At 41.5% G+C, this 23,354-nt stretch overlaps 2 protein-coding genes across 6 annotated transcripts in view; one reads left to right on the forward strand and one right to left on the reverse strand.

The window, feature by feature from the left end:
• Nucleotides 1-20,954, reverse strand: part of MSS51 (MSS51 mitochondrial translational activator) — a 59,335-nt gene extending 38,381 nt beyond the window's left edge. Inside the window, exons 1-3 of the mRNA XM_029576154.1 lie at nucleotides 20,785-20,954; nucleotides 6,875-7,088; nucleotides 5,885-6,040 (exon numbers count right to left, since the gene is read on the reverse strand). Of these exons, the coding sequence (XP_029432014.1) occupies nucleotides 5,885-6,040; nucleotides 6,875-7,059 (341 nt within the window). The 5' untranslated portion in view covers nucleotides 7,060-7,088; nucleotides 20,785-20,954. The remainder of the gene's footprint in view (nucleotides 1-5,884; nucleotides 6,041-6,874; nucleotides 7,089-20,784) is intronic.
• Nucleotides 1-23,354, forward strand: part of CFAP70 (cilia and flagella associated protein 70) — a 351,702-nt gene that overhangs the window by 32,336 nt on the left and 296,012 nt on the right. The window contains exon 1 of one of the 5 annotated variants that reach the window (XM_029576138.1): nucleotides 22,130-22,204. The exons of the other annotated variants lie outside the window; for them this stretch is intronic. The gene's annotated coding sequence lies outside the window, so the exon portion shown is untranslated. Of the gene's footprint in view, nucleotides 1-22,129; nucleotides 22,205-23,354 lie in introns of those variants that run through there. 5 annotated transcript variants of the gene reach the window in all.

Raw genomic sequence — 23,354 nt, forward strand, 5'->3', positions numbered from 1 at the left:
ATTGCCCATAAACTCTTGCACCTGATTTTGTGCAGGTAGGTTTCTGAAAATACAATCTATGTGCATTATTTTCTTTTCCCCACCTAACACGCCCTCAGGAATGCCTCCCTTAGACTTAGCTAAAAGTTGTGCAGGCTTTTGGCCCAGTGCACGGTGGCAGTCAAAAAAAAAAGGCAAACAGAATAGAAGGAAATTATTAGGGATATGCAGAAGAGAAAAAATTTGTTTTCATTTTCGGGATTTTTTTTTTCCCCACAAATTTCAGTTCGTGGATTGTTTGATTCATTTAGATTTGTGAGGAAAAAATAAAATCGAACAATAAAAAAAAAAACAAAACCAAGGCTTCTTGGGGCCTCTCGCCTGCCCACCTGAAAAAATGCAGAGGCCGGGATCCCCCCCCCCCTGTCCCCCACTTACCCGGTTTGGTGGGGATACGCCAGCCTCATCCTTGAGTAGGCTGAGGGTGCAGTAGGTTGATGCAACATTGGCCTACTCAAGGTCAAGGCTTTACCCTAACCCAGAGGCCAGGTTCCAACACCTGGGCCTCCGGGTTAGGTCGCATCATTGGGCCTGGGTCCAGAGCAAGGACCCAGGTTCAGGACCCAGCCTTTGGGTAAGGTCTCAGCATCAGACCTGGGTCTGTGTCTAGGCCCTGGCATCGGGACCTGGCCTTTTGTCGGATATCTGACAGATAAGGTAAGCGGTTTTTTTTGTTTAATTTTTGGGGGTCTCTGCCGAGGCTCTGGCATTAGTCCATGCCTCTACCGTGACCACAAAATTGCACTCTGGCCTTGCTCTGGGCCTCAGTGAGGCCCCGGCTTGAGGCCTAGACTTGAATCATTAGTTTAAAATGAAACTAACGAATAAGACTTGTTTCATTTGGAGGAGCCACCGATTCATTTCGGGCCCCACTTCCCGAATGAAACGAATTGGCCTTATTAGTCATGTTTTGCAGTTTCGTTTTAAATACACATCCCTAGGACTTATTAGGAAGTGTTTTTTCTCTTTGCACAATTATATTGTGGGATTTGTTGCTGGAAGATATGGTTAAACAGCATAGCAAGGTTTATAAAGTGTTTAGACAAGTTCCTAGAGAAAAAGTCTATAAAACCTGTAATTTATAGACTTGGGGAAAGTCACTGCTTACCCTGGTTATGAGTAAGAAGAATTGGATCTATTCTTTGGGATCCTGCTGTGTAATTGCGACCTGAATTGGCCACTGTCAGAGACAGGAAGCTGGGCTTGATGGACCTTTGGGACTGACTCAGTATGGCATTTCTTTTGTTCTTATAATACTTTTTTTTTTAAAGTCAATCCAAGCTATACTTAGTTTGTGACTTTATTAGCATCAGCTGTCTTTAGTTCCATATGTTTCTCTTTTGTTGTCCTCCTGACCCCATGATGTCATTCATATCTCAGTGATCACATATGCTATCTACATCTATTGCAACGTGCAATTTATATTTGGTAGGCAGGTAAGTTATTGCTCAGTAATTTTTTTGGGGGGGGGATGTTATTTGGGTCTCCCTTTGGAAAGAGAAGTGTTCTTCCTGTTATTTGCCATTGTGGTATTAGTTTATTTATTTTTTTATTTAAGTTTTTTATATACCAACATTCAAGACAATAGTCCCATCATGCTGGTTCACATGAAACAGGAGTGCAAAATAAACTTAAACTTGAACAATAGTTCGGAAAAGGCAGTTACATGTAACAAGGAAAAATAGAACTTGGAGTAAGAAGGAAAAGGAGAACCAGATAATTACATATAATTACATTGTAAGAGGTAGCTAATAGTGATATTGATGGTGATGTGTGTTGATTGTTAGGAGTTAAATAATATTGGAGTTAGGAAAAGCCTGCAAGAACAGCCAGGTCTTGAGTCTTTTCTTGAAGGTTGAGAGGCTGGGTTCCATTCTAGTTCTGGCTGTCTCGTCAATTGATTTTTGCAGTTTTCCAGGCCTCTAAGCAGAGATGTTGAATATTTGAGCCGAAATTTGGAGACTCTATTGGGCCAGGACTCTTCCAATTTAGGGTGCGTTTTTTTTTTTTTTTTTTTTTTTAACCTGGCTTTCAGCTTTTTTTTGTTACTTCAAGCCATTCCATTGTTTTGATGTTTGCCTTTCCCATTTCTCCTGTAAGCCGGGTAGCCGTGCCACTTCCCTGTTGTACTCTATGGGATCCTCATATAAGTTTCTCCAGAACTCTTCTATTTTGGCTGCTTCTATGGCCAAGTCCATAATCAAAGCCCGTCAAGCAGCACTGACTGATACATGGGGGTAACCTGCACAGCGCGGCAGATACTACCCTAGGAAGGTCACTGGGCAGACCGGATGGACCATTGGTCCTTTTCCGCCATAATTTCTATGTTTCATAGTACTTTAACTGTACAAAGGTTCTTTCCTAGGTCCTAGAAAAGTTGCTTTAGGTGCTGTCTAAACGTTTTGTTTTGAAATCCAGGGAGTCATTCTGTTTTCTTCGAATCTCTGAAAGTTTTGTGCTTCTGCCGCTATGTTCAGTTTATTATTGGAGTTCATGAATGTAAAGTCTTCTTCTGTTAGTGCAGCATGCTTCAGCTCCGGGTTGTGGATTTTTCTCATTATTTTTGGTGTCTCAAGTCTTTGAGGTACTTGTCTACCAGTGACACCTCGGCAAGCAGTGATTTTATAATTTTCCTCTCTATTTTTCCTAGGAGGAGCTGTTATCTTTCTCCTTTTTCTTCTGAACTTGTGTCCCCCTTGGTAGGACTCTCTCTCAGTAATGAGTTTTGCTGTACATATTGTATCCAGTTTATTTCTTTGATACCACTAGATGGTCCCTTTTTATGTAGATTATGGCCTTATTGATCTTACTTATGTTTATTTTGGGTGTCAGATTTATCTTAGGCTATCTTTGTCTCTCTTGGACCCCAGTACATATATATTCATTTCCACATAGGCTAGGAGCACAACCACCAACTGTTCATCCCCTGGGGTCTTGCCTGCCTTTCCTCTTCACTCTGCTTGCTGGCCTGTCTTACATTGCTTTCCTCCTCATGTGTTACACTATTATTATTCGGTATTATCCCACCTGTTACCTCCTCTAATTGCTCTGGCTGTTCCTGCACTTTTTTTTTTCTAGCATCTCTCTCCAGATCTCCTCTTTAGTCTCTACTTCTTTTTCTGCATCAGCCCTTAATTGGGTTAAAATGTTATCACTTACATATATCTATCTTTAATTTTTGTTATTAAAGATCTTAACTATATTGGTCAATTGCTTTCTGTAGGTTTACCTGGGATGATATTCCTCTTTCTTCCAGTGTTTGGCATGTGCTTTGTGAACCCTCCTAATTTAAATATAGGGGTTGTGGCATGAAAATAGCAATAAGTTGTCTCTTCAGGGATCCATGTAACTGTATTTCTTCCTCTTGGTTTTTTTTTCATTAACTTTGGTGGTCTGTCTCCTGCTACAGAAGGTTCCTGGCCGATAGCTGTATCAGGATCATTATCCTCACCTGAAGGGTTTGCAGCATGACCACAACCATCATTAGCCTTAATGCTGAAGCTAAGGTGGGCACCTTTTTTTATCCTGGGTGTCATACAGCCAGAATGAATTTTTCTGGGCTAGATTGGTCCATTGGGCTGACCTGATATGGCATGTCTTACATTTTTATACTTCTGATTCAGATGAGTAGTTGAAAGACCAATATGACTGCTGCATGATAAAAAAAAAAAACAACAAAAAAACAAAGATGAACCTAAAATATCTACAGGACCTAAATGCAATCCGCTTTGAAGTGGCTGAAAGATGGAATATAAATAAATAAAATACTCTAAGGCTTAGCCAAAGAAATTTTATTTTAATCAAATATTCTCTGCCCTTCAGAGAATGTAAAACCATGAAGCCAAGTGACAGCCTCCTCTCATATGGCGTTCAGTTTTGGGAAGACAACAGCCCTCGACCAATATGCGATGGTGACTAAATCTTGCCACAGCTGCAGAGAAGGTCTGAACGAAAGCACTAGCGGTGAAGAGTGCACATGGTCCCTAGTCATCACCATGTTGACTCATATGACGCGCTCAGAAGGCCCAATATCTCTTTGGCATATTTAGATTTAGGATACGTATGAGCTATGCTCTTGTGCTGTTTGTTTATTGTGATATTTATATACATTTTACTCTTAACATACAATAAATCCACGCATCTTGCCACATGTGTACATTTTCTGAATATCATTAGACAACTTCTAACTCCATATCAGGGTCTTGAGGATGGTTCTTTAAAAACGTGTTAGTGGCCAAACTCTGTTGGTGTGAACTGATTCAACATCTCTTAGACTGATTTAAGAGCTCTAGAGCTGAAAGGGCCCATTCCTCCAGCACTGTCAGGGCTCCATCTTGGTGGAGTCTCCAGCATTTGCTCAGAGCCTGAGAGTTAACTATTCTCATCACCCTGCACATTTCTAGTATGACTCTGAAAGTGTCAGAAAATGTTTCTTTGCAGCCACATGTGTAGTTAGAGTGAAGTCAGTTATAGCAAATATATATTAAGGTATAAGGAATGCTTTTTAGAATTCAGATAAGGACATAGGATGCCTTCCAGCTTAGTCGCCATGTGTCTCATTGTGGTTAAAAGTACAGACTAACCACAAATGTGGTAAGCATAGAAGTGACCGCAATTGTGGTCAAACTCAGAATAGCACCCACCTGGGTATTTAAACCCTGGTAGGGATAGCACAGGGGAGAGGAGCAAGAACAATCCTTACTCACCACAAGAGAGACGTTAAAGGGCTAATTGCTTCATGATATTGGTAAGCATTTAATTATAACTTTTTCTGCAGAAGAGAACCCTAGGTAGTATTAGTAAGACATGTTCTAGAAAGAATTTACTTTTCAGGAAGATTGTCTTTAGTAGATATGAATCTGATTGCTATAGTTTCAATAACTATCATTATCATACGTATACTCATAGCCATGTACTGTTTGATTAAGATGAGATTTGAGAATTATGTTGCTTCACGAGCTAATCATATGCCTTAAATGTTTATAACTGTCTGAATAAAGACTTATTTTTCATACATCCTGACTGACTTGCTTCTTGAAACAAATCTATTGGGGAACCCTCATCTCTATTTTTTTTTTCTTAAACTTCTTTCCTAATGGCTGGAGGGTCTGATGAAAGGTAGGATAAGAGCAGAGCTCATCTTTATTTTATTTATTTTTTATATACCGACATTTGATCTGAGATCACATCAGTTTACATTCAGGTACTGTAGGTATTTCCCTATTCCCAGAGGGCTTACAATCTAAGGCTTGTACCTGAGGCAATGGAGGGAAAAGTGACTTGCCCAAGGTCACAAGGAGCGACAGCAGGACTCAAACGCTGGTCTCCTGGTTCATAGCCCACTGCTCTAACCACTAGGCTATTGCTCCTCCTCTTGGCTTTCACTGACAAAAGCTTTTGGAAGACAGGTATGCATCTCACCAAGATACATCTTATAACCTTTTAGGAGCCTCTACATAGGCTTTTCTAAAAGTCCTAGACAAATCAGACGTCTATGAAAGTTGTATGCATCAAAGCCACCTGGTCATGGTCAAATCAAATCTCTATTCCTCAACAAGAATCAGGAGGAGAAGATACTGGAGAGATATGACTGGGTCATATCTTTCAACTCTTCCCATGTTCATAGTTCTTCTACAAGTATCAGCTATGCATTACCAACATCCAAAGGTTTTGTGCAATTATAATATTTTTACCAAATCGACATTATTTGGTTTATTTTTGTCAGTTTATATTAAGAACATGTGCTGGGTGCCCTCCTGTGACCCAGAAGGCACCAATCACATGGCTCATGTGTTAAAGCCACATAACATATATAGGATTCTGATTTATGAGTGAAATCTTGTACCTCTTGCATCGGCGGAGGCTTCTGGGGTCAGGGAGATTATCCGGAAGTTTCTTACACTCCACACAGAATTTGAAGGTGTCTTCCATTTTCTGAAACATGTCAAAATAGGTACGGATCCCAAAGTCTGTAGCTGGCTTCCTACCATCAACAGCTAACCTAAATGAGAAGAGCAGCAGCCAATGAGATTAACTCTCTGCATGGCAGTGAATTAAATGCACAAAGACAGCCGACCAGTGGAGATGGTAGGGAAAACTATTGGAATTCAAGAAAACATGGGAAAAATACTCGGAATCTTTAGTAGCAGGAAAGAGGATAAAACTGGAAATAAGTTCTGAAGCAGAGGTAAGGAAATCAGCAGACTACATGGGCTTTCCAATCTTTATCAGCCATTGGATTCCATTGGCAATATACAGTATTTGAGCTCCAGCTTTTTATCTTGTAAGCAGAGAATTACATATTTATCTGTGGAGACAAAAGGGGAAAGGTTGGTACCACTGCAGCAAAGGGAGCAATCCATGCCCGTGAGTAAGAGGCTTCTGAATTTTTTGCTGTAAAGTGTAGAGTCCTTATGGGCGGTCCAGTACGAATGGTGCTGCTTTTCCTGTCCTGTACTGACAAGAATAGAGCCTCTGTACCTGTCCAGGTATGATGATCTCTGTACTAGTGCTGGGAAGAATGTGGACTCCATATCCGTTCTGCTAAAGAAAAGTTCCCTGTAACTGTGTAGGTAAGGAAAAGAAGCCCTTTGATGTGATTGCAAATAGATCCCATACCTAAGATGGGAGGGGTCACATGCCTGTGAAGATAGAAGGAGAAGCTTTTACCTGTTCAGGGACAGGACGTGTGTTCACTTTTTTTTATTACATCATTTTACATACCACAGTATGCAATAAAATTTTTCAGTGTGATTTACAAATAAGAACATCAAACAATAAATAAATTAATAAAACACCGTAAAACAAAACATGACAAACTAAACCATGTACTCACCTATAATCCTCATAGTTTTTCATATTCAGCTTTTGCAGAATGACCTGCGATAGCCCAGGCACATTGCTATCCATGACCTGGAAGCCCAGGGAATCCATATAGTAGCCCCTGGATGCTTCTGATACTCCTGGCTTCTGCTTAGTGGGGCCAGATTTAGAAGATAGTTTCTGCTTCCTTTGAGCCATAGTGAATTTGAAGGTGGGGGTTGAATAAGCTGGAAATGAGAAGGCCAAAGGATATGATGAGCACTGAATGCAGAATACAGAAGAGCTTAAGAACATAAGTGCCCTGCTGGGTCACATCAAGCTCCTTCAAGCCCAAAACTTCTGTCTTCAACAGTAGCCAGTCTGGGTCACAAGTATTCGGCAGATCCCCAATAGTTGGTCTATTACTTGTATCTCACTCCCAGGGATAAGAGCTGGCCTTCCTAAGTCTCTTGGGAAGTTAGCCAAACTCCGCCTGGCAAAGCGGAGCAGAGCTTGTAGTGAGGAATTAGTCATACCCGGGAACTTTTGAGCTGTGGTTACCATGATGTTGCTGTTTAAAGGTGGGGAGCAGGGAGGAATGTCTATCAGCTCAGCTCTCTCTCTTCCAGCCTCCCCCCTCACACTAATTCACATTCTCTTTCTCACTCTCTCTATCTCCACCACCTTACTCCTTCCAGAAATTGCCTCCAGTAGTCTTTCCCTTCCTGGCCCCAGCACTCTTTCGTCCAACCTCTCTGACTTGTGCACCCTCAGCTGAGTCCCAAGTCCTGGAATCAGAGATGCAGACTGAGCTGTGTCTGTTGTACCCCTCTCCTCCAGTTGCTCCCTGCATTCTGCCTGCAGTGACTGCTCCAGGCTCACTCCTCTCATCCTGTTCCCTGCAGGCTTCCTGAGGAAATTGGCAGGGGGGAGGAGATTGGAGCAGCACCTCCCTTTTTATTCCCTGTGGGCTTCCTGAAGTATAGGGGCCGCAGCAGTAAACAGAGACTCAGAACTTTTTAGTATCCCCCCTCCCCCCAGCAATTAATACAAATTCTCAGAATCTCCAGGTGGAATCTGGAGAGTTTCCTTAGACCATGGATGAGAAACTGAACTGCAGTTCCCCTTCCACCCAGTCAACTAGTTGGCTCCATGCCCACATCCAAGTGCTGCTCTGTGCAGGTTTCTTCATTTCCATCCTTTAGCTACTATGGATCCTCTGTGTTTTATCCCACACCCTTTTAAACTGCATTACCTTTCTTGTTTTCACTACCTCTTCTGGGAAGGCATTCCATGCATCCAACACCTTTTACATTAAGAAATATTTCCTAACACTGTTCCTATCCCCTCAGTTTCATATCATGACCCCTAGTTCTACAGATTTCTTTCCATCAGAAAAGGTTTTATTCTTGTGCATTATTAATGCCTTCCAGGAATTTAAAGGTCTGTATCTTATCTCTCCTCTCTTCCAGGGGATACATATTCAGATCCTTCAGTCTCATCTCATATGGGTTTTTATGCCATTGGTTGCCTTTCTCTGGGCTGCTTCCATTCTGTCTCTATCTCTTTTGATTATCCCGTTATCATTCTGCTGTACTTTCTAGCAGATTTTAGTGTGTTGATTTAATTTTAAATTATATTATTTTAGATTGTATGTTGTATTTAATTATTTATTGTTTTGGCTGTTTTTATGTTGATTTTACCCTGTTTTAAAGTTGTAAACTGGTATGATTACATTGGAATACCTGTATATAAGTTGAAAGAAATAAATATGGTCTCTCTCACGTGTATATATTCTGGATTCCTAACCTGTTAAAGTTTCTTGCCAACCAATCAGCTCTTGAACAAGTTGCCAAGTAATAAGAAAACTACACTGTCAACCAGTGGCTCAGACACACGTTCTGCTATTGTGTTGCTGCTCATGTGCTCCTTCAGGAACTAATTATCAAAGGAGTTACATTTATATGTGTAACATACTATCATAGCAATTTTCAAAGCCCATTTACATGCTTTCAGTACACTTATGCGTTTTGGACCTATTGACAATTCAATGGGATTTATTGTAGTAATTTTCAAAAGCCCATTTAAACGTGTAAAACCCAGTTTTAAGCATGTAAATCCTCTTGAAAATTATCCCCTAGTGAGTGCACCCTGCATCATTATGTAAAGTTCTTATTTGCTGCCAGCTCTTCCCCAGCCTGCAGCACACCCTCCCTAACACTAACTACATGACTGGCTAGACTGACCCACCCCTTGGTGACAATCTAGAGGGGAAACAAGGCTATTAGAAATATTCAAAATTCATGAAAAAAGGGTTACAAAAAAAAAAGGAACAACCTATCAATTATGTTAATCAATTCTATATCTCATAGCAGTTCTATTAATTAACTATAATCCAGCTCAAGACCCAAAGTTTTTGCAAAGATGAAGCCAAGAGGAATAAATTCAGCTTCCATTTTCTTGAAGTATCCTACACTGTCTCTTCTGAAATAATAATCCAAAAAAAATTCAATTTATAAAAAAAAAAAAAAATAAGAGAAGAGAGACACACACAACTTTACTCTTCTATACCATTTTCTCCTTCCAAAGTATGCTTTAAGGACCATCGAACCTATGACATAAAGCATCTATTCATGTCAGACATTGACCAAGGATCCATAAGAGTCTATACGCAGGCCATCCATAAACAAGATAAAAAAAAGACTGACCAACTTAAGCTTAGCAAAGTAATAAAATAAAACCAGTCTCCTTTTCCTTGGGAAAACTCCAAATTTTTATTTTCGGGTGCTACCAGCAGTCAGAGTATGTAATAATAGAGTAATAGAAAACACTGATTGGGTACTTAGGTTTGCACAGCTAGGCTGTGGCAGTTACAAATGAGAGAAAAAGGCCAACTGATGGTAATGCCATCGTGAGTGCTCAAAGAAACAGTAACCTTAAAATGAGGCATAGGTGTATATGTGTGTGTATATATATATATATGCATGAAAAATAAATAAAATTGCATTTTAAAAGCTTGTCAAAGGACATTTAATCATCATATTTTAAGAAAAGTTCTCTCTACTTTCCATAGAAACTCTGTAACCCTTTAGACGTTTCTTTTGCTCCACTGAAGCAAAAGTGCAGAACTTCTCCAGTGTCTTAAGCTCGCTCTCTCTCTGTAGCTTTTTCACACCACACTCTCCCCACCGAATGTGGAATCTCCTGACTCTCTGTCACCTCAGAGGCTCAGGTTGGGTCCCCTAGTTTTGTCCCCTTGAGGAGAAACATCTACTCTACCTTGGGCCTTTCCCTTTCCAGAAAGGTCGCCCTGAGTGTACCCAGTCCAAGCTCTCTCCAATTTCCACTCCTACTCCAAACCCTCATGTGGCCAGGAGGAGGAGGATAAGCAGCAGCATCGTATCGGGCTTTCCCCCCCCCCCCAGGGCTCAAAGCAATAGGAATCCTGTCGGCCACTGGAGCTGAAGGAGGAAGCTGCTGTTTGGGCTTCCAGAGGAGAAGAGTGAGTGTGAGAGCATGTGTATGTAATTCAGCATATGTGAGAGTAGGAGAGCAAGAGTGAGAGGACAGAGTGTGTGTGTGAGTGGGAAAGAGAGGAGAAAGTTTATTGACAACAAACTATAGCCCCCCCCCCCCCCCCCCCACCACCACCTTTTTCCCTGCTAATTCACGATAGTCTCAGGACATTTGAAAATCAAAAGTTCCCTTGTATGGAGAGCAGAGAATTTTTTTTTATCCTTACTTTTAATTACTGGGTGGTGTTTGTGTCTACAGTTTTTAAATTTATTATTGCTGTTTGGAAAAATAAAAAAAATGTTTATATGAATTATTAGTTTATTAGATATGATTCTATTAATCAACTTTTTTTTAATTGTATTTGTATTAATTTATGATGTATTTAATTTATTAGTATATGGTGTACACAAAACTTTCAGAAAAAAGTTAAAGGTATGTCCAAGAATACAAATATAATTAGAATTTTACAAATGTAGATAATTCTTTTTATTTGCAGAATACACTGCAAACTATTTACCCCACAACCCTGTTAATCCCTCCCAAGAGTTCCCTACCTGCCTTCCCTTTAATGAAAACACATTTCCACAAAGTGAAAGATACTCCCATCTTCTAATTAAAATAAGATTCTTCACATCTCTGATTTTTCATGTCTCAAATGTCAGATTCCTTTACATCTCACTGTTCCATCATTCTTTATAGCAGTTATCTGTTCCATTAAATATCTAGTCCAGATTCTCTTATACCAGGAATCCATTTTAGGCTGTTCTTTATGTTTCCAAGCTGGGGAATTCACATCTGGCAGCTTACAAGCATTGTTTGATTAGACTTTTTCTTTTCTACCATATTCATTTCCCTCAGTTAGAACCAGTATAAATATTTTAAGATCCCATGTCAATATAACTCGCTCCTGCAGTCCTTTTGATTTCTGTCCTATATTCATCAGCTGTTTTAAAATATTTATTCTTTATATTGGTATGGTTTTACTATTATTAATGATTACTTTATTGTTTAATGTTTTATGGGAATGGTAATGTTTGTTTTTACCATTATTGTACTGCATACAGAATCTGGCTTGTTGTGGTTTCCAGTTCAGTTTTTGTCTGCATATTTCTATGTATTCTTTATGGTCTCTTTTTCTGTATTTGGTGAGGGTCTGTGTATTTTGTATGTATGATCAAGGTGAGGTATTCTGTTAGTGTGTAGTTTCTGTGTCAAATCTATAGCTCCTTGGCTTGTTCTGTTTCCCTAATAGGAGGAGTATTGATGCTTTAGGGCTTGGTGTAATATTTGCAGTGTTACCTTTACATAGGTAGGGTTGTTACTGTTTGAGTGTTGGCAGTTAGTGCTATTTTGGTATGGGAGATTATTGTAATTCTAATTCACTTTACTCATGGCTTTCTGAGGGCTAAGCCCACATCAGACATATGTTACAACAGGCCTAATACCATATGGGTTTCAAGTGTCTTTTTTGCAGGGTTTTCTGGTTGGCACTATAGTAGTGAATGTAAACATAATATACATTTTTGTAAATAATATTTTAACCTCAGAAGATTGTACTTTGAATGTCCTTTTTCATGTACAATCTGTTATTATGACTGCCTAACTATTAATGGTGTGTGGGAGGGAGAGAGGGTGTAAAAGATACACAATAATTTTTCCTTGTCAAGGGGATATAAATTTAAATAATTTTCCCTGTTGACTGAATTGACAATGTATTCTTGTCTGCACATTCTTTCTTTCATGCTTATTTCCAGACTTGTAGTGAGAAGTGCATTATGGGCCAAATTTTAAAAGGTGCGCGAGGACATAGATTTGTTCGCGCAACCCAGCGCGAACAAATCTATGCTTGATTTTATAACATGTGCGCATGTTATAAAATCCAGGGTCAGCGCGCACAAGGGGGTGCACAATTGTGCAACTTGCATGTGCCGAGCCGCGCAGCCTTCCTCCGTTCCCTCCAAGGCCACTCTGAAATCGGAGCGGCCTCGGAGGGAACTTTCATTCCGCCCCCCCCCCCCCAGCCCTACCTAGAACCCCCCCCCTTATCTTTGTCGGGTAAGTTGCGCCTGCCTCACGGCAGGTGTAGCTAACACACACCGGCCGCCCACGCCCCTCCCCTTTTTTGAAGCCCCGGGACATATGCGCGTCCCGGGGCTTGCGCGCGCCGCCGAGCCTATGCAAAATAGGCTCCGCGCACACAGGGGCAGATTTTCTCGGGTTGCTCGCGTAGCCTTTGAAAATCTGCCCCTATGTGTTTTGTAGTCCTGTATAATTCCAATGATCACTTATTTTTCTAGTGCATTTTTAGGATTAAGTTTTCCTTTTGATAGAAGCAGCTTGGTACTTGCTGCAGAGAAGAGTAAGCAGGGGCAAAGGGATGGAAGGAAGCTGGGGGAGGGAACAGGTTATGGAAAAGTACGTGCATGCATGCTTCAGTAATATTTCTGTGGATAACTTTGTGCACACTTGGTTCACGCTCTTTAATGTATGAAGAATGTATGTTTCTAGTCCTTAAGCTGAATGCACACATCCTCAGCCAGTTCTCCAGACCACCTGTTTCTCTTTCTGCCCTCTTAATCTGCTCCCCACGACCCCCGTGCTCACGGTTTGTGACTGCTTGCCAGCTAACCATTACATTCAGATATTAAACTCCGAAGTAAGGGCAATAGACATCTTCTTTCAGAATCCAGAGACATGAGAGAGCACTTTACTTACTTTAGATTTTGAAAGGCATTTGTAAGGCAACAGAAAATGAGGAGTGCCAATTTTTGTCCTGCTGGGGCTGACATATAGTAATATAGTAGGTGATGGCAGCTAAAGACCAAAATGGCTCAACCAGTCTGCCCAGTAAAATGTTTAGGGTTGTAACCGCTCTGTACAGGTTACCGCAAGCATGTGGCTGGAAATAGGCAGAAAAGGATTTATTTTGACAGGGGAGGAATAAAAGATTATTTGGCCAGAGATAGATTGGTACATATAGTGGCTGCCAACCTCGGGGGGGGGGGGGGGGGGGGGGGGGGCGGTGTCACTGATAGGGTATGCTGCAACACCGTGCCATTTATAGTCTGAATGGCTTCTGCACCATACTGCAGGCAGTAGAGTAATATAAATGACAGACTTATTACAAAGGTCACATCTGAACAAGGGACTCGTGTAGTCTTGAAAGCTTATATACATCATGCTGTTCCAAAAAGGTATCACAGTCAGCAAAAAAATCCCAAAGGAATGTATATAGCCTTGTAAATTACTAAGCTCCAGTATTATACACAGTGCTGACACATTAAGCTCCCAGCAAGCTCTAATTTAGGCATTTGTAAAGCCTCTTGTGACTTTTTTGTGTGTACCTGTTATCTGCCTGACACACACAGCCTTTCTACTTCTGCTCATACACAGCCTTTGTACATCCTGCTTCTCCTTTTCCCACAATCCTGACCATACTCCTCCCAACCCAACACAGGCACATGCACACATGCCTGCACATGTTCTGCCTTCCCCACCCGCTCGCAGAGCCTTTCTGCAGGTCTCTCTCCTTGCACAGGCCTTTGCACACCCTGCTTTCCCTCCTCCTTTCTCCCTTAAATGCCCCTGCTGCCCTCCCCACATACCCTTTATACATGGGTATCAGTGCTCAGTTTTAAGTGAATCGTGAAGTGGCAGCATCTTGTCATCTAACCCAAACAGAACTGGTTATTTGCAAAACTTTTTTTTTTTCTGGTTTAAGCGAGGGATTATCAAATATTCAACTTATTTTTCCCTGCTGTGCGGTGAGGTGATCTGGGTAGCTAAAGTGTTTTACTCCTAATAAGCAGCTAATTCTATCCCAGGTGTCGAGGTGATGGCTCGAGGAGCAGGAATAAATCTGTCTTCAAGGCTCAGAAATACTGTAGGGTAAAAACATTAGACCTGGCATTTAAAGAGGCAAAAAAAAAAAAAAAGAAGTTAAATAGCCGTATTTAGGGATGCTTCCTGGATTCTGCTCCTTATACCACTTTTAGGAACCTCACACATATCCTGCTTCCATACCTGCTGCCTTTGGGTACCCTGGTGTCCAGATGCAGTTTGGGTGATGCTAACAGGGCACAGCTGTGAGAAAGCTGATGCTGACAAGATTCCTGGTGAAGTTCACCTTTCAGTAAACTCACATGACCAGAATCCCAAGTGACAGTGACAACGGTCCTCTGTAAGGAAGTTCGCATTGCTGGTATCCTGGATGGCACTGACACAGCTCTGCTGTGATGCTCACCTTGCAAGAGTGAATACAACTATTCCACATACCATAATATGTTTTGGTTATGAAAGACAGAATATAAATAAAACATTGAATTAAGTCTTTTTCTCCTCTAATACCGTGACCAGATTAGTCACCAGAATGTGTCCATCCCAGCTCCTATCAGAGATATTTCTAGGCGGTTTCAGACTGAATTTTTGTTGGGGGAGAAGAGGACATGTAAGCTACGTGGGCAAAATTCTCATATGTGACTTTTAAGAGTTGCATGCTACGTGCAGCTAGGTTTCTTAATTAGAAAAGCTATTCAGAACTCATGTGTTTGGAAAGGCTGGCAAATAAAAAAAAAAAATGCTATTCAAAGCTTGAGCAGAGACCAAATAGTGGGTGATAATGAGCATATTTTTTTTAATTTATATTCTGACTTTTGGACACTTCTAGGCAGATTACATTCAGGTACTGTAGGTATTTCCATATCTCCAACAATATTTAAGAACATAACATGCCATACTGGGTCAGACCAAGGGTCCAACAAGCCTAGCATCCTGTTTCCAACAGAGGCCAAACCAGGCCATAAGAACCTGGCAAGTACCCAAAAACGAAGTCTATTCCATGTTACTGTTGCTAGTAATAGCAGTGGCTATTTTCTAAGTCAACTTAATTAATAGCAGGTAATGGACGTCTCCAAGAACTTATCCAATCGTTTTTTAAACACAGCTACAATAACTGCACTAACCACATCCCCTGGCAACAAATTCCAGAGTTTAATTGTGCATTGAGTGAAAAAGAACTTTCTCTGATTAATTTTAAATGTGCCCCATGCTAACTTCATGGCGTGACCCCTAGTCCTTCTATTATCTGAAAGAGTAAATAACCGATTCACATCTACCCGTTCTAGACCTCTCATGATTTTAAACACCTCTATCATATCCCCCCTCAACCGTCTCTTCTCCAAGCTGAAAAGTCTTAACCTCTTCAGCCTTTCCTCATAGGGGAGCTGTTCTATCCCCTTTATCATTTGTTGCCCTTCTCTGTACCTTCTCCATCGCAACTATATCTGTTTTGAGATGCGGTGACCAGAATTGTACACGGTATAATCTAAGGATGTGCCTGAGGTAATTGAAGGTAAAGTGATTTACCCAAGGTCACAGGGAGTAGCAGTAGAATTTGAACCCTGGCTTCTGTGGTACTCAGCCTGCTGTGCTAACTATTAGGCTGCTCCTCTACTCCACATAGGATAAAGTTTATGGAGTCCCTCTGGCTGCAAGCCACAGAATGCATTATCAGCTTCAGTATAATATTCATAACCCTGATTATCCCTTTTCGGACCTGCAGAATTCCTCAGGCGGCACTGGTCTCCTGTACAAAAAGGTAGGGAAACAACAATGAGCATGCATGGCTCGTAATGTCAGTGCAGACTAAGGGCAAGAGGCCAAAAATACCTGTCCACCCGTCTATCTCCAAATGCCTCATTTGCATACTATTGGAAACATTTATTAGCTCCAGATCCATAGGAATAAATGGGGCACACATAAACAAAACAAATCTAAATGCTTAAACAGAGAGCAAACATTTCCAATCAGTGACGTTGACAGGTGCTGTAGTGTTTATAAGCAAACGTATGCAAACCCTACCGCTACTATAACTTTATCTGAAGAGCTTTTGTAATCAAGGGGGTAACAATGGTTAAACACATCGTTCACTGAGCTTGAGGAAATACCACTGCATTTCTCCAATGTGTAGCATGACAGCTCAGATATGCTTAAACTAGGGCACAGCAGCATCGAAAAAAATAGGGGCAGAGTGGTGCCTTCAGCAGAGAAGATCCTGAAAAAGAGGAGTCGCCTCAGGAGAACACACATCCTCCTGATATATAAAAATTTCACCAGGGAGGCAAGATGGCATCCTAGCAAGCATCTGAGTTGGATGTTCATTTTTCTTCCTGTTTTTCTCTTGCAATGGTCAAGAAAAGGAAAGGCATGGTGCTTATTCAACCCTCTGGGTCCTTGCCTGCTTAATCTGAGCCGATGGATAATTTCTTTAGTTTACTACCACCAGTTCAATCTGTCATGTGAGCTGGAGTTGAGACACCAGAAAAGGTTGGAATCTTCAATATCATTGAGTTCAGGTTGGACTGAGGAGCCTTTGTTGCTGGATTTCTTCAGCTCCCCAGCAGCGGGCTCCCCTCACTACCATGAGCTGTGATTGTTCACGTCGTAAGTGGGGTTGGAGGAGGAGTCACAAGGAAGCAGTGCAGCAACCCAATACCCGGATGGAGAAGGCATTGACAAAGCTTGAATGAAGGATGGCATCTGGCTCAAAGTTGTTAGCCTCCCCAAGAGCTGATAGCATTACATTTCCCAAGGTAAGGAGGTGTAATATAGGCCAAGTCTGCAGGTTCTTGAGAAGGTCTCCTTGCAAGATCTTTGGAATATGATGACCAGGATTGAGAATATCTTTTCCACATGTTAACCAATTGTGCAAGTTCACCATGGATGCCGAGACTAAGTTTACTAAGCAAGATTGGTCTATTCTAGAATGTAATAGTAAAACTGATGGGTTGCAGAAGCAAGTAATTGAGAGCACAGCAAGGTCTAAAGTGGAGAGTTGGGAGCTGGCAATGGAGAAGATGAAACTCCCTTTAACACAGAGTTTTACAAGCAATTACCGTCAGTTAAAATGAGTCCTTGTCTCTGTTGCAGAGACTGCCAATGCAGTAAACAAACAGGCACTAATATTGGGCACCTGTCGTCTTAATGCACTCGCAGCCACATCCCCTGGGCACCCGATGCAGTATTTAAATGAGGCAGAATTAAAAAGGGCATGCAAAGGGAGAACCGTGCGTCCGAAGCGCTCAAGAGGTGGCGATGTCCTTTCGTGAATTACAAACTGGCTAAAAAACAGGAAACAGAGTAGGATTAAATGGACAATTTTCTAAGTGGAAGGGAGTGGGCAGTGGAATACAGGGATCTGTATTGGGACCCTTACTTTTCAATATATTTATAAATTATCTGGAAAGAAATTCGACGAGTGAGGTAATCAAATTTTGCAGATGATACAAAATTGTTCAGAGTAGTTAAATCACAAGCAGATTGTGATAAATTGCAGGAAGACCTTGTGAGACTGGAAAATTGGGCATCCAAATGGCAGATGAAATTTAATGTGGATAAGTGCAAGGTGATGCATATAGGGAAAAATAACCCATGCTATAGTTACACAATGTTAGGTTCCATATTAGGAGCTACTACCCAAGAAAGAGATCTAGGTGTCATAGTGGATAACACATTGAAATCGTTGGCTCAGTGTGCTGCGGCAGTCAAAAAAGCAAACAGAATGTTGGGAATTATGAGAAAGGGAATGGTGAATAAAACGGAAAATGTCATAATGCCTCTGTATCGCTCCATGGTGAGACCGCACCTTGAATACTGTGTACAATTCTGGTTGCTGCATCTCAAAAGATATAATTGCGATGGAGAAGGTACAGAGAAGGGCTACCAAAATGATAGGGGGGAATGGAACAGCTCCCCTATGAGGAAAGACTAAAGAGGTTAGGACTTTTCAGCTTGGAGAAGAGACGGCTGAGAAGGGATATGATAGAGGTGTTTAAAATCATGAGAGGTCTAGATTGGGTTAATGTGAATCAGCTATTTTACTCTTTCGGATAATAGACTAGGGGGCACTCAATGAAGTTAGCATGTGGCACATTTAAAACTAATCGGAGAAAGTTCTTTTTCACTCAACGCACAATTAAACTCTAGAATTTGTTGCCAGAGGATGTGGTTAGTGCAATTAGTGTAGCTGTGTTTAAAAAACGATTGGATAAGTTCTTGGAGAAGTCCATTACCTGCTATTAATTAAGTTGACTTAGAAAATAGCTACTGCTATTACTAGCAACAGTAACATGGAATAGACTTAGATTTTGGGTACTTGCCAGGTTCTTATGGCCTGGATTGGCCACTGTTGGAAACAGGATGCTAGGCTTGATGGACCCTTGGTCTGACCCCAGTATGGCATGTTCTTATGTTCTTAATAGCTTATTGTGACAGGCACCCAATTGGAATGGGTGCTGAATGTGAGCATCCATTTTAAACCCGCTTCTTTTTTTGTTACTTTGCTGAGGTTGCTGAAGTGGACTATATCAGGTGCCCCTTGCTACGGACATCTAAATTGTGTGGCCATTAAAAAAAAAAAGTGGGTTTTTTCTGATCAAGTCAAAAAATATATATATATATTTTTCTACCGCAAGCAGTAAATTAAAGTGTCACAACGATACTAAGGAGGAGGACACACTTATCGCAACACAGGACCATATTTGTTTTTAATTTCTCAAGAGCCCTTGACTGTGAGTTGACTTTACTCCACCTCCGGGGCTGGAGTTAAATTCCTCGTGTTAAAAAGAGTGCATTGGGCGCCCAGCGCTTTCCTGTATTGGGGATAATAGCTAATGCCCTCATCTACAAGGAATTTACATATGATGGTCGCTATAGGGTACGCATGTGTTAGGGTGCGCGTTTTGGATGCACTGATCTCCTTACTTGCATCGGGTTTTAGTTTAACGTGTCCAAACGCGTGCCCAACTGCTTGTAAACCCGTGTGCTAGGCTGGGCACACTTTACTGCATCAGCCCTTAAGTGGGTATCTAAGACAATGGGTGAAAAGGGGGCCTATGTATTAAGAGCAGCATTTAGTTTGACTCTCAGATCTTTCTAACAGGGCTGGTGCTTCCAATTTAGGGGGTCAGCAAAGTCCTAGCATGAGGCCCAGAGGGTGCTGTGCCAGAACTAATACCACAAAAAAAAAGAGAGAACTGTTCTGGAGCCACTGCCATCCGTAGTTGGGAGCGCTGTGCTAGAGGTCTAGAGTACCAAATACTCTTGCACCAGCTCTGTTTTATAGTCAGAACAGTTGGAGAGAGAAGTTTAAATGTCTGATGTAGCATCAGGAGAGCGCAGATGGCCTAATGGCTAGACTAATGGGATGGGAAAGGAATCATGCAACCTGGGTTCCAATTCTACTTCTGGCACTGGTGCTTGTTGTGAACTTGGGCAAGTCACTTTGGGCCAGGTGTACTAAAATATTTTTCCCATTTTGGGTCTTTGAGAATGCTTCTCCTACCTCACTCACCGGAGCTCACTAATTATGTTTAATTCTAGAACTCCAGTGGTACAGATTCCTGTAGGGAAAAAAAACCCCAGATCTAATGCTCTTCTGATGGTAATATACCTTTCCAAGAATGATATCATTGGATGGATTATTTATAGCTGCACCATGATTTCTCAATCCTATCTACTTAGTGTATTAAAGTCCTCTGGTATTCATTGTTACCATCCAAAGAAAATAGAATACAAAGCTCAGAATGTGTTGGGTTTTTTTCCAGACATGAGCACATATTAGCGATAAGCGCCACTGCTAAGTAAAATAGTTCAAAATGTTTTTAAGGTATTGCACAACCTGATAACCACAGAGCAGACAGACTCAACTGGAAGCTTTTAACGTCTCTTCAAGTGCCTCTTAGCCTCTAAGAGACATTTTAAAACAAGACAGCAGCTTTCAAGCTGTGAACAAGCTCCTACCCTAAAAATAAAAAAAAAACCCAAAAAAGTATTCTGACAAGAGAGCATCCTGACCCAGATAAACAGGACCACAAAAAAAAAAGATGACAAGATTTGCAAGTTTAAAAAACCCCCACATGTATGCATAATTTAAGCAACCTTTTAATGGATTCACAGTTGCAACTGTCGAAAAAGCCATTTGAAGTTAAAAAGAAAGTGAAGCATGTTATTCTCTGAAAAAATAAACATCATTCCATTTTTTTAAGTTCCTACAAAAAAAAAGCAAAGCCAGAGTATAGGAAATCGTACCCAGAAGGAAAAGATAAAACACTGAATTTTAGATTTTTGTAAAAGTTAGAAATCAACTCCTACCCATTTATTATTTAAACATGGTGATAGAAATTTTTAGATATACTGAAAAGCTTCTAAATTTGGAATAGGTAACAGGAAAATATCCTTGAAGGGAAAATTATAAATTGGAATGCTACCCTGGGCAGAGTAAAACAAAGCAGAAAGATTCTGTGAACTGGAGGAGGCAAAGAATATTCTGCATGACACAGGGGAGACAGGATTAGTGCCATACGGAAAACCTGCCATCTGCTTCTACAAAATGATCAGTTCCCAGTGTGACGAGAAGCGGCGCATACTTACCTCCCTAGCGTTTTCTTACTGTCCGTTTGTTGGTAAATCGGTTCAGGATTCCACGCTGATCCCTAGACAACAATTTTCTATCCCTGGGCTAAAGCTCTCTGCTTGTCTCCTTGGAAATTTCTTGCCTCCAGCTGCTAAAGTGTTCAAAATCCCAGTTTGTCTATTAATACCCAACTAACTAGCCAGACTCTGGTTGGGGGGGGGGAGGGACGTACGTGTTGGACAAGCAATCCATGAGTCACAACAAGCTTGACACCCCATCCATAGGGGTATGGAGGTCTTGTGCTACTTTTGCCTGTTGAAGAAGGGTTTTTTGCTGCCCCCTACCGAAGGACCCTATGTATTGACCTGTCCCCTCTTCCTGGGGTCAGGGCAAGACTGCTCAAGTACAAGCACTCACGGCTTGAAAGCTCACAATTTAAGACAGGATAAACTGTAATGTATTTTAATACATTTAATATCAAAGTGAGCAACATTTTATTTTCAAAAGCAAGAACAGATGTGATTTATTTGGACAAACAAAAAAATGCAATCCAGAACTATGAAAATCACTTGTGAAAAGTGAACTACCCACGTAACCCTTTTGTGATAACGTATCTTTTTTTTTTATATACATACCGATATATCTGAAAGTCCTTAAGAGAAGGTTTTAGGTAAGAACAACATATTCCATAATCTCCCACTGAAATACACTGAAGGAGATAGAAAGAATAAAAGCTGTCCGAACAGTTTGCATCTTAAAAACTTTAGAAAGCTGGGCAGAAATCAATCCCTATTTTGCTACTGCGCTTGTAACTAATTTGATTTTGGATTGGCTAACAAGCTGCTCCCAAAGGCGAAATCAGTCTTGCTGCTTCAGGAGAGGCGGAGTGTTGGTATCTCTATATTCCTCTTTTCCCAGTCTATCCTCCATACCTCCTGCACAGCACCCTGATCACGTTCTTTCCATAGTGAACATCTCCTGAATCAAATCTGTTGTGTTTCCTTGCTTTTAGTTTCAGGGCTGGTGATGATGGTAGAAAATGTTAGCTTTGTTTCTTTCTCCAGTATCCCTAACCGTTTTATGACTGACAGCGGCTGGAAGCTATTATGAGGCTCATTTGAGGGATAAAAATGGGCATTCGACATGCAGATTACTTTTGGAGGTGGCACATCTGACCCTCTGGTATTTAACAGGTGATTAATGTATTTATGCATGCTTTCCGGAACACGTCCAACATCTATGCAATAGGTCGAGAGAGCGAGCATGTACTCTCTTGGTAGTTATGGCAACGAACACAGCGTCAGCGCACTTCCTGGCTCGGTCCTCGTGGCTCTCGCGAGATCTGCTTCCAGTTGTCATGGTGACGAGAAGACGCGCAGTTTAGCTTCTTCAGCGGGAATTTGAGGGAGAAAGAGCTCGCGCGCAGATTGGAAAACAGTAAGGCTGGGGTGTGCGGGGCTATGGGAAGCGGCAACGGCTGTTTCATGGGGTCTGACAACATTTGTGGGGTTATAGCTTTAAAGCAAACCAGTCCGCATTTGGCGTGCCAAGGAAGGGGAGACACTTACTGAGCATTTTCTCATAGAAACAAAATAGGGAAATTCCTTAGGGGTGGCCATGTACGATCCTCAAGAGCCATAATTAGATCTTGTTTTCAATATATCCAGAATAAATATGCATGAGCTACATTTACATATAACAAAGGCAGTACGTGCAAATCTCTCTCATGCCTATTCATTATGGATGTCCTGAAAACCAGGTCTGTTCGAGACTCTGGAGGACTGAGGTTGGCCAACCCCTTCCTTAGTACACCTGACCAGGGATTTTCAGGATTTCCAAAATGAATGTGCACGAGATCTATTGGTACACAGTATCTTCATTGTATGTAGATTGATCTCGTGCACATTCATTATGGAAATCCTGAAAACCCGATATAGCTCTCAAAGACTGAGCACCCAGCAGTGTAGTATCTCTCTCTTGTGCATATGTTAGACTTTCAAAATGCTAAGACACTTACTGTACATAAGTAAAGAATGTATTTCCAGCAACCCTTGAGGGCAAGGGCAATCTTTACTATAGGGAGTGCAAAACAACTTTCCCTGTACGTACCAGGATCAGTCCAGACACCTGGGTTGTGACTCCGCACCAGCAGATGGAGACAGAGCAAGACTTGTCGGGCACCCTCACATATAGTAAGGCGCCACCCACAGCTCGTCAGTCTTTCTCTGTCTCCAGCAGATGGGGCAGGTTCACCCACAGGCTCTGATAATCCCTGGGTAGTGGATTAGCTAGTCAGGGTTGTTGGATTTGGTTTGTTTTGGTTTGATTTGTTTGGCTTGATTTAAAAAAAAAAAAAAAAAAAGAAGGAAAATTCCAAAGAAAAGTGGGAAAGCTTCGCTCGTCCTGAGAGCCTCCCAGGGGGGTTGTAAGGTCCTGAGGGGACCATCCCCCCTGGTCGAGGCCGCTGCTGAGGGTTGAGGACCCGGCCTGTCTCTGGCAGCAGCGTCGGGGGTGACACCGGGGAGCCCGGTTCACTCACCCCCGCTGGACCGGACAGTTCAGGACCAAGATCAGCGACAGGTAGAAA

This window comes from Rhinatrema bivittatum, chromosome 14 (assembly GCF_901001135.1).
Source record: "Rhinatrema bivittatum chromosome 14, aRhiBiv1.1, whole genome shotgun sequence".
NCBI lineage: Eukaryota > Metazoa > Chordata > Amphibia > Gymnophiona > Rhinatrematidae > Rhinatrema > Rhinatrema bivittatum.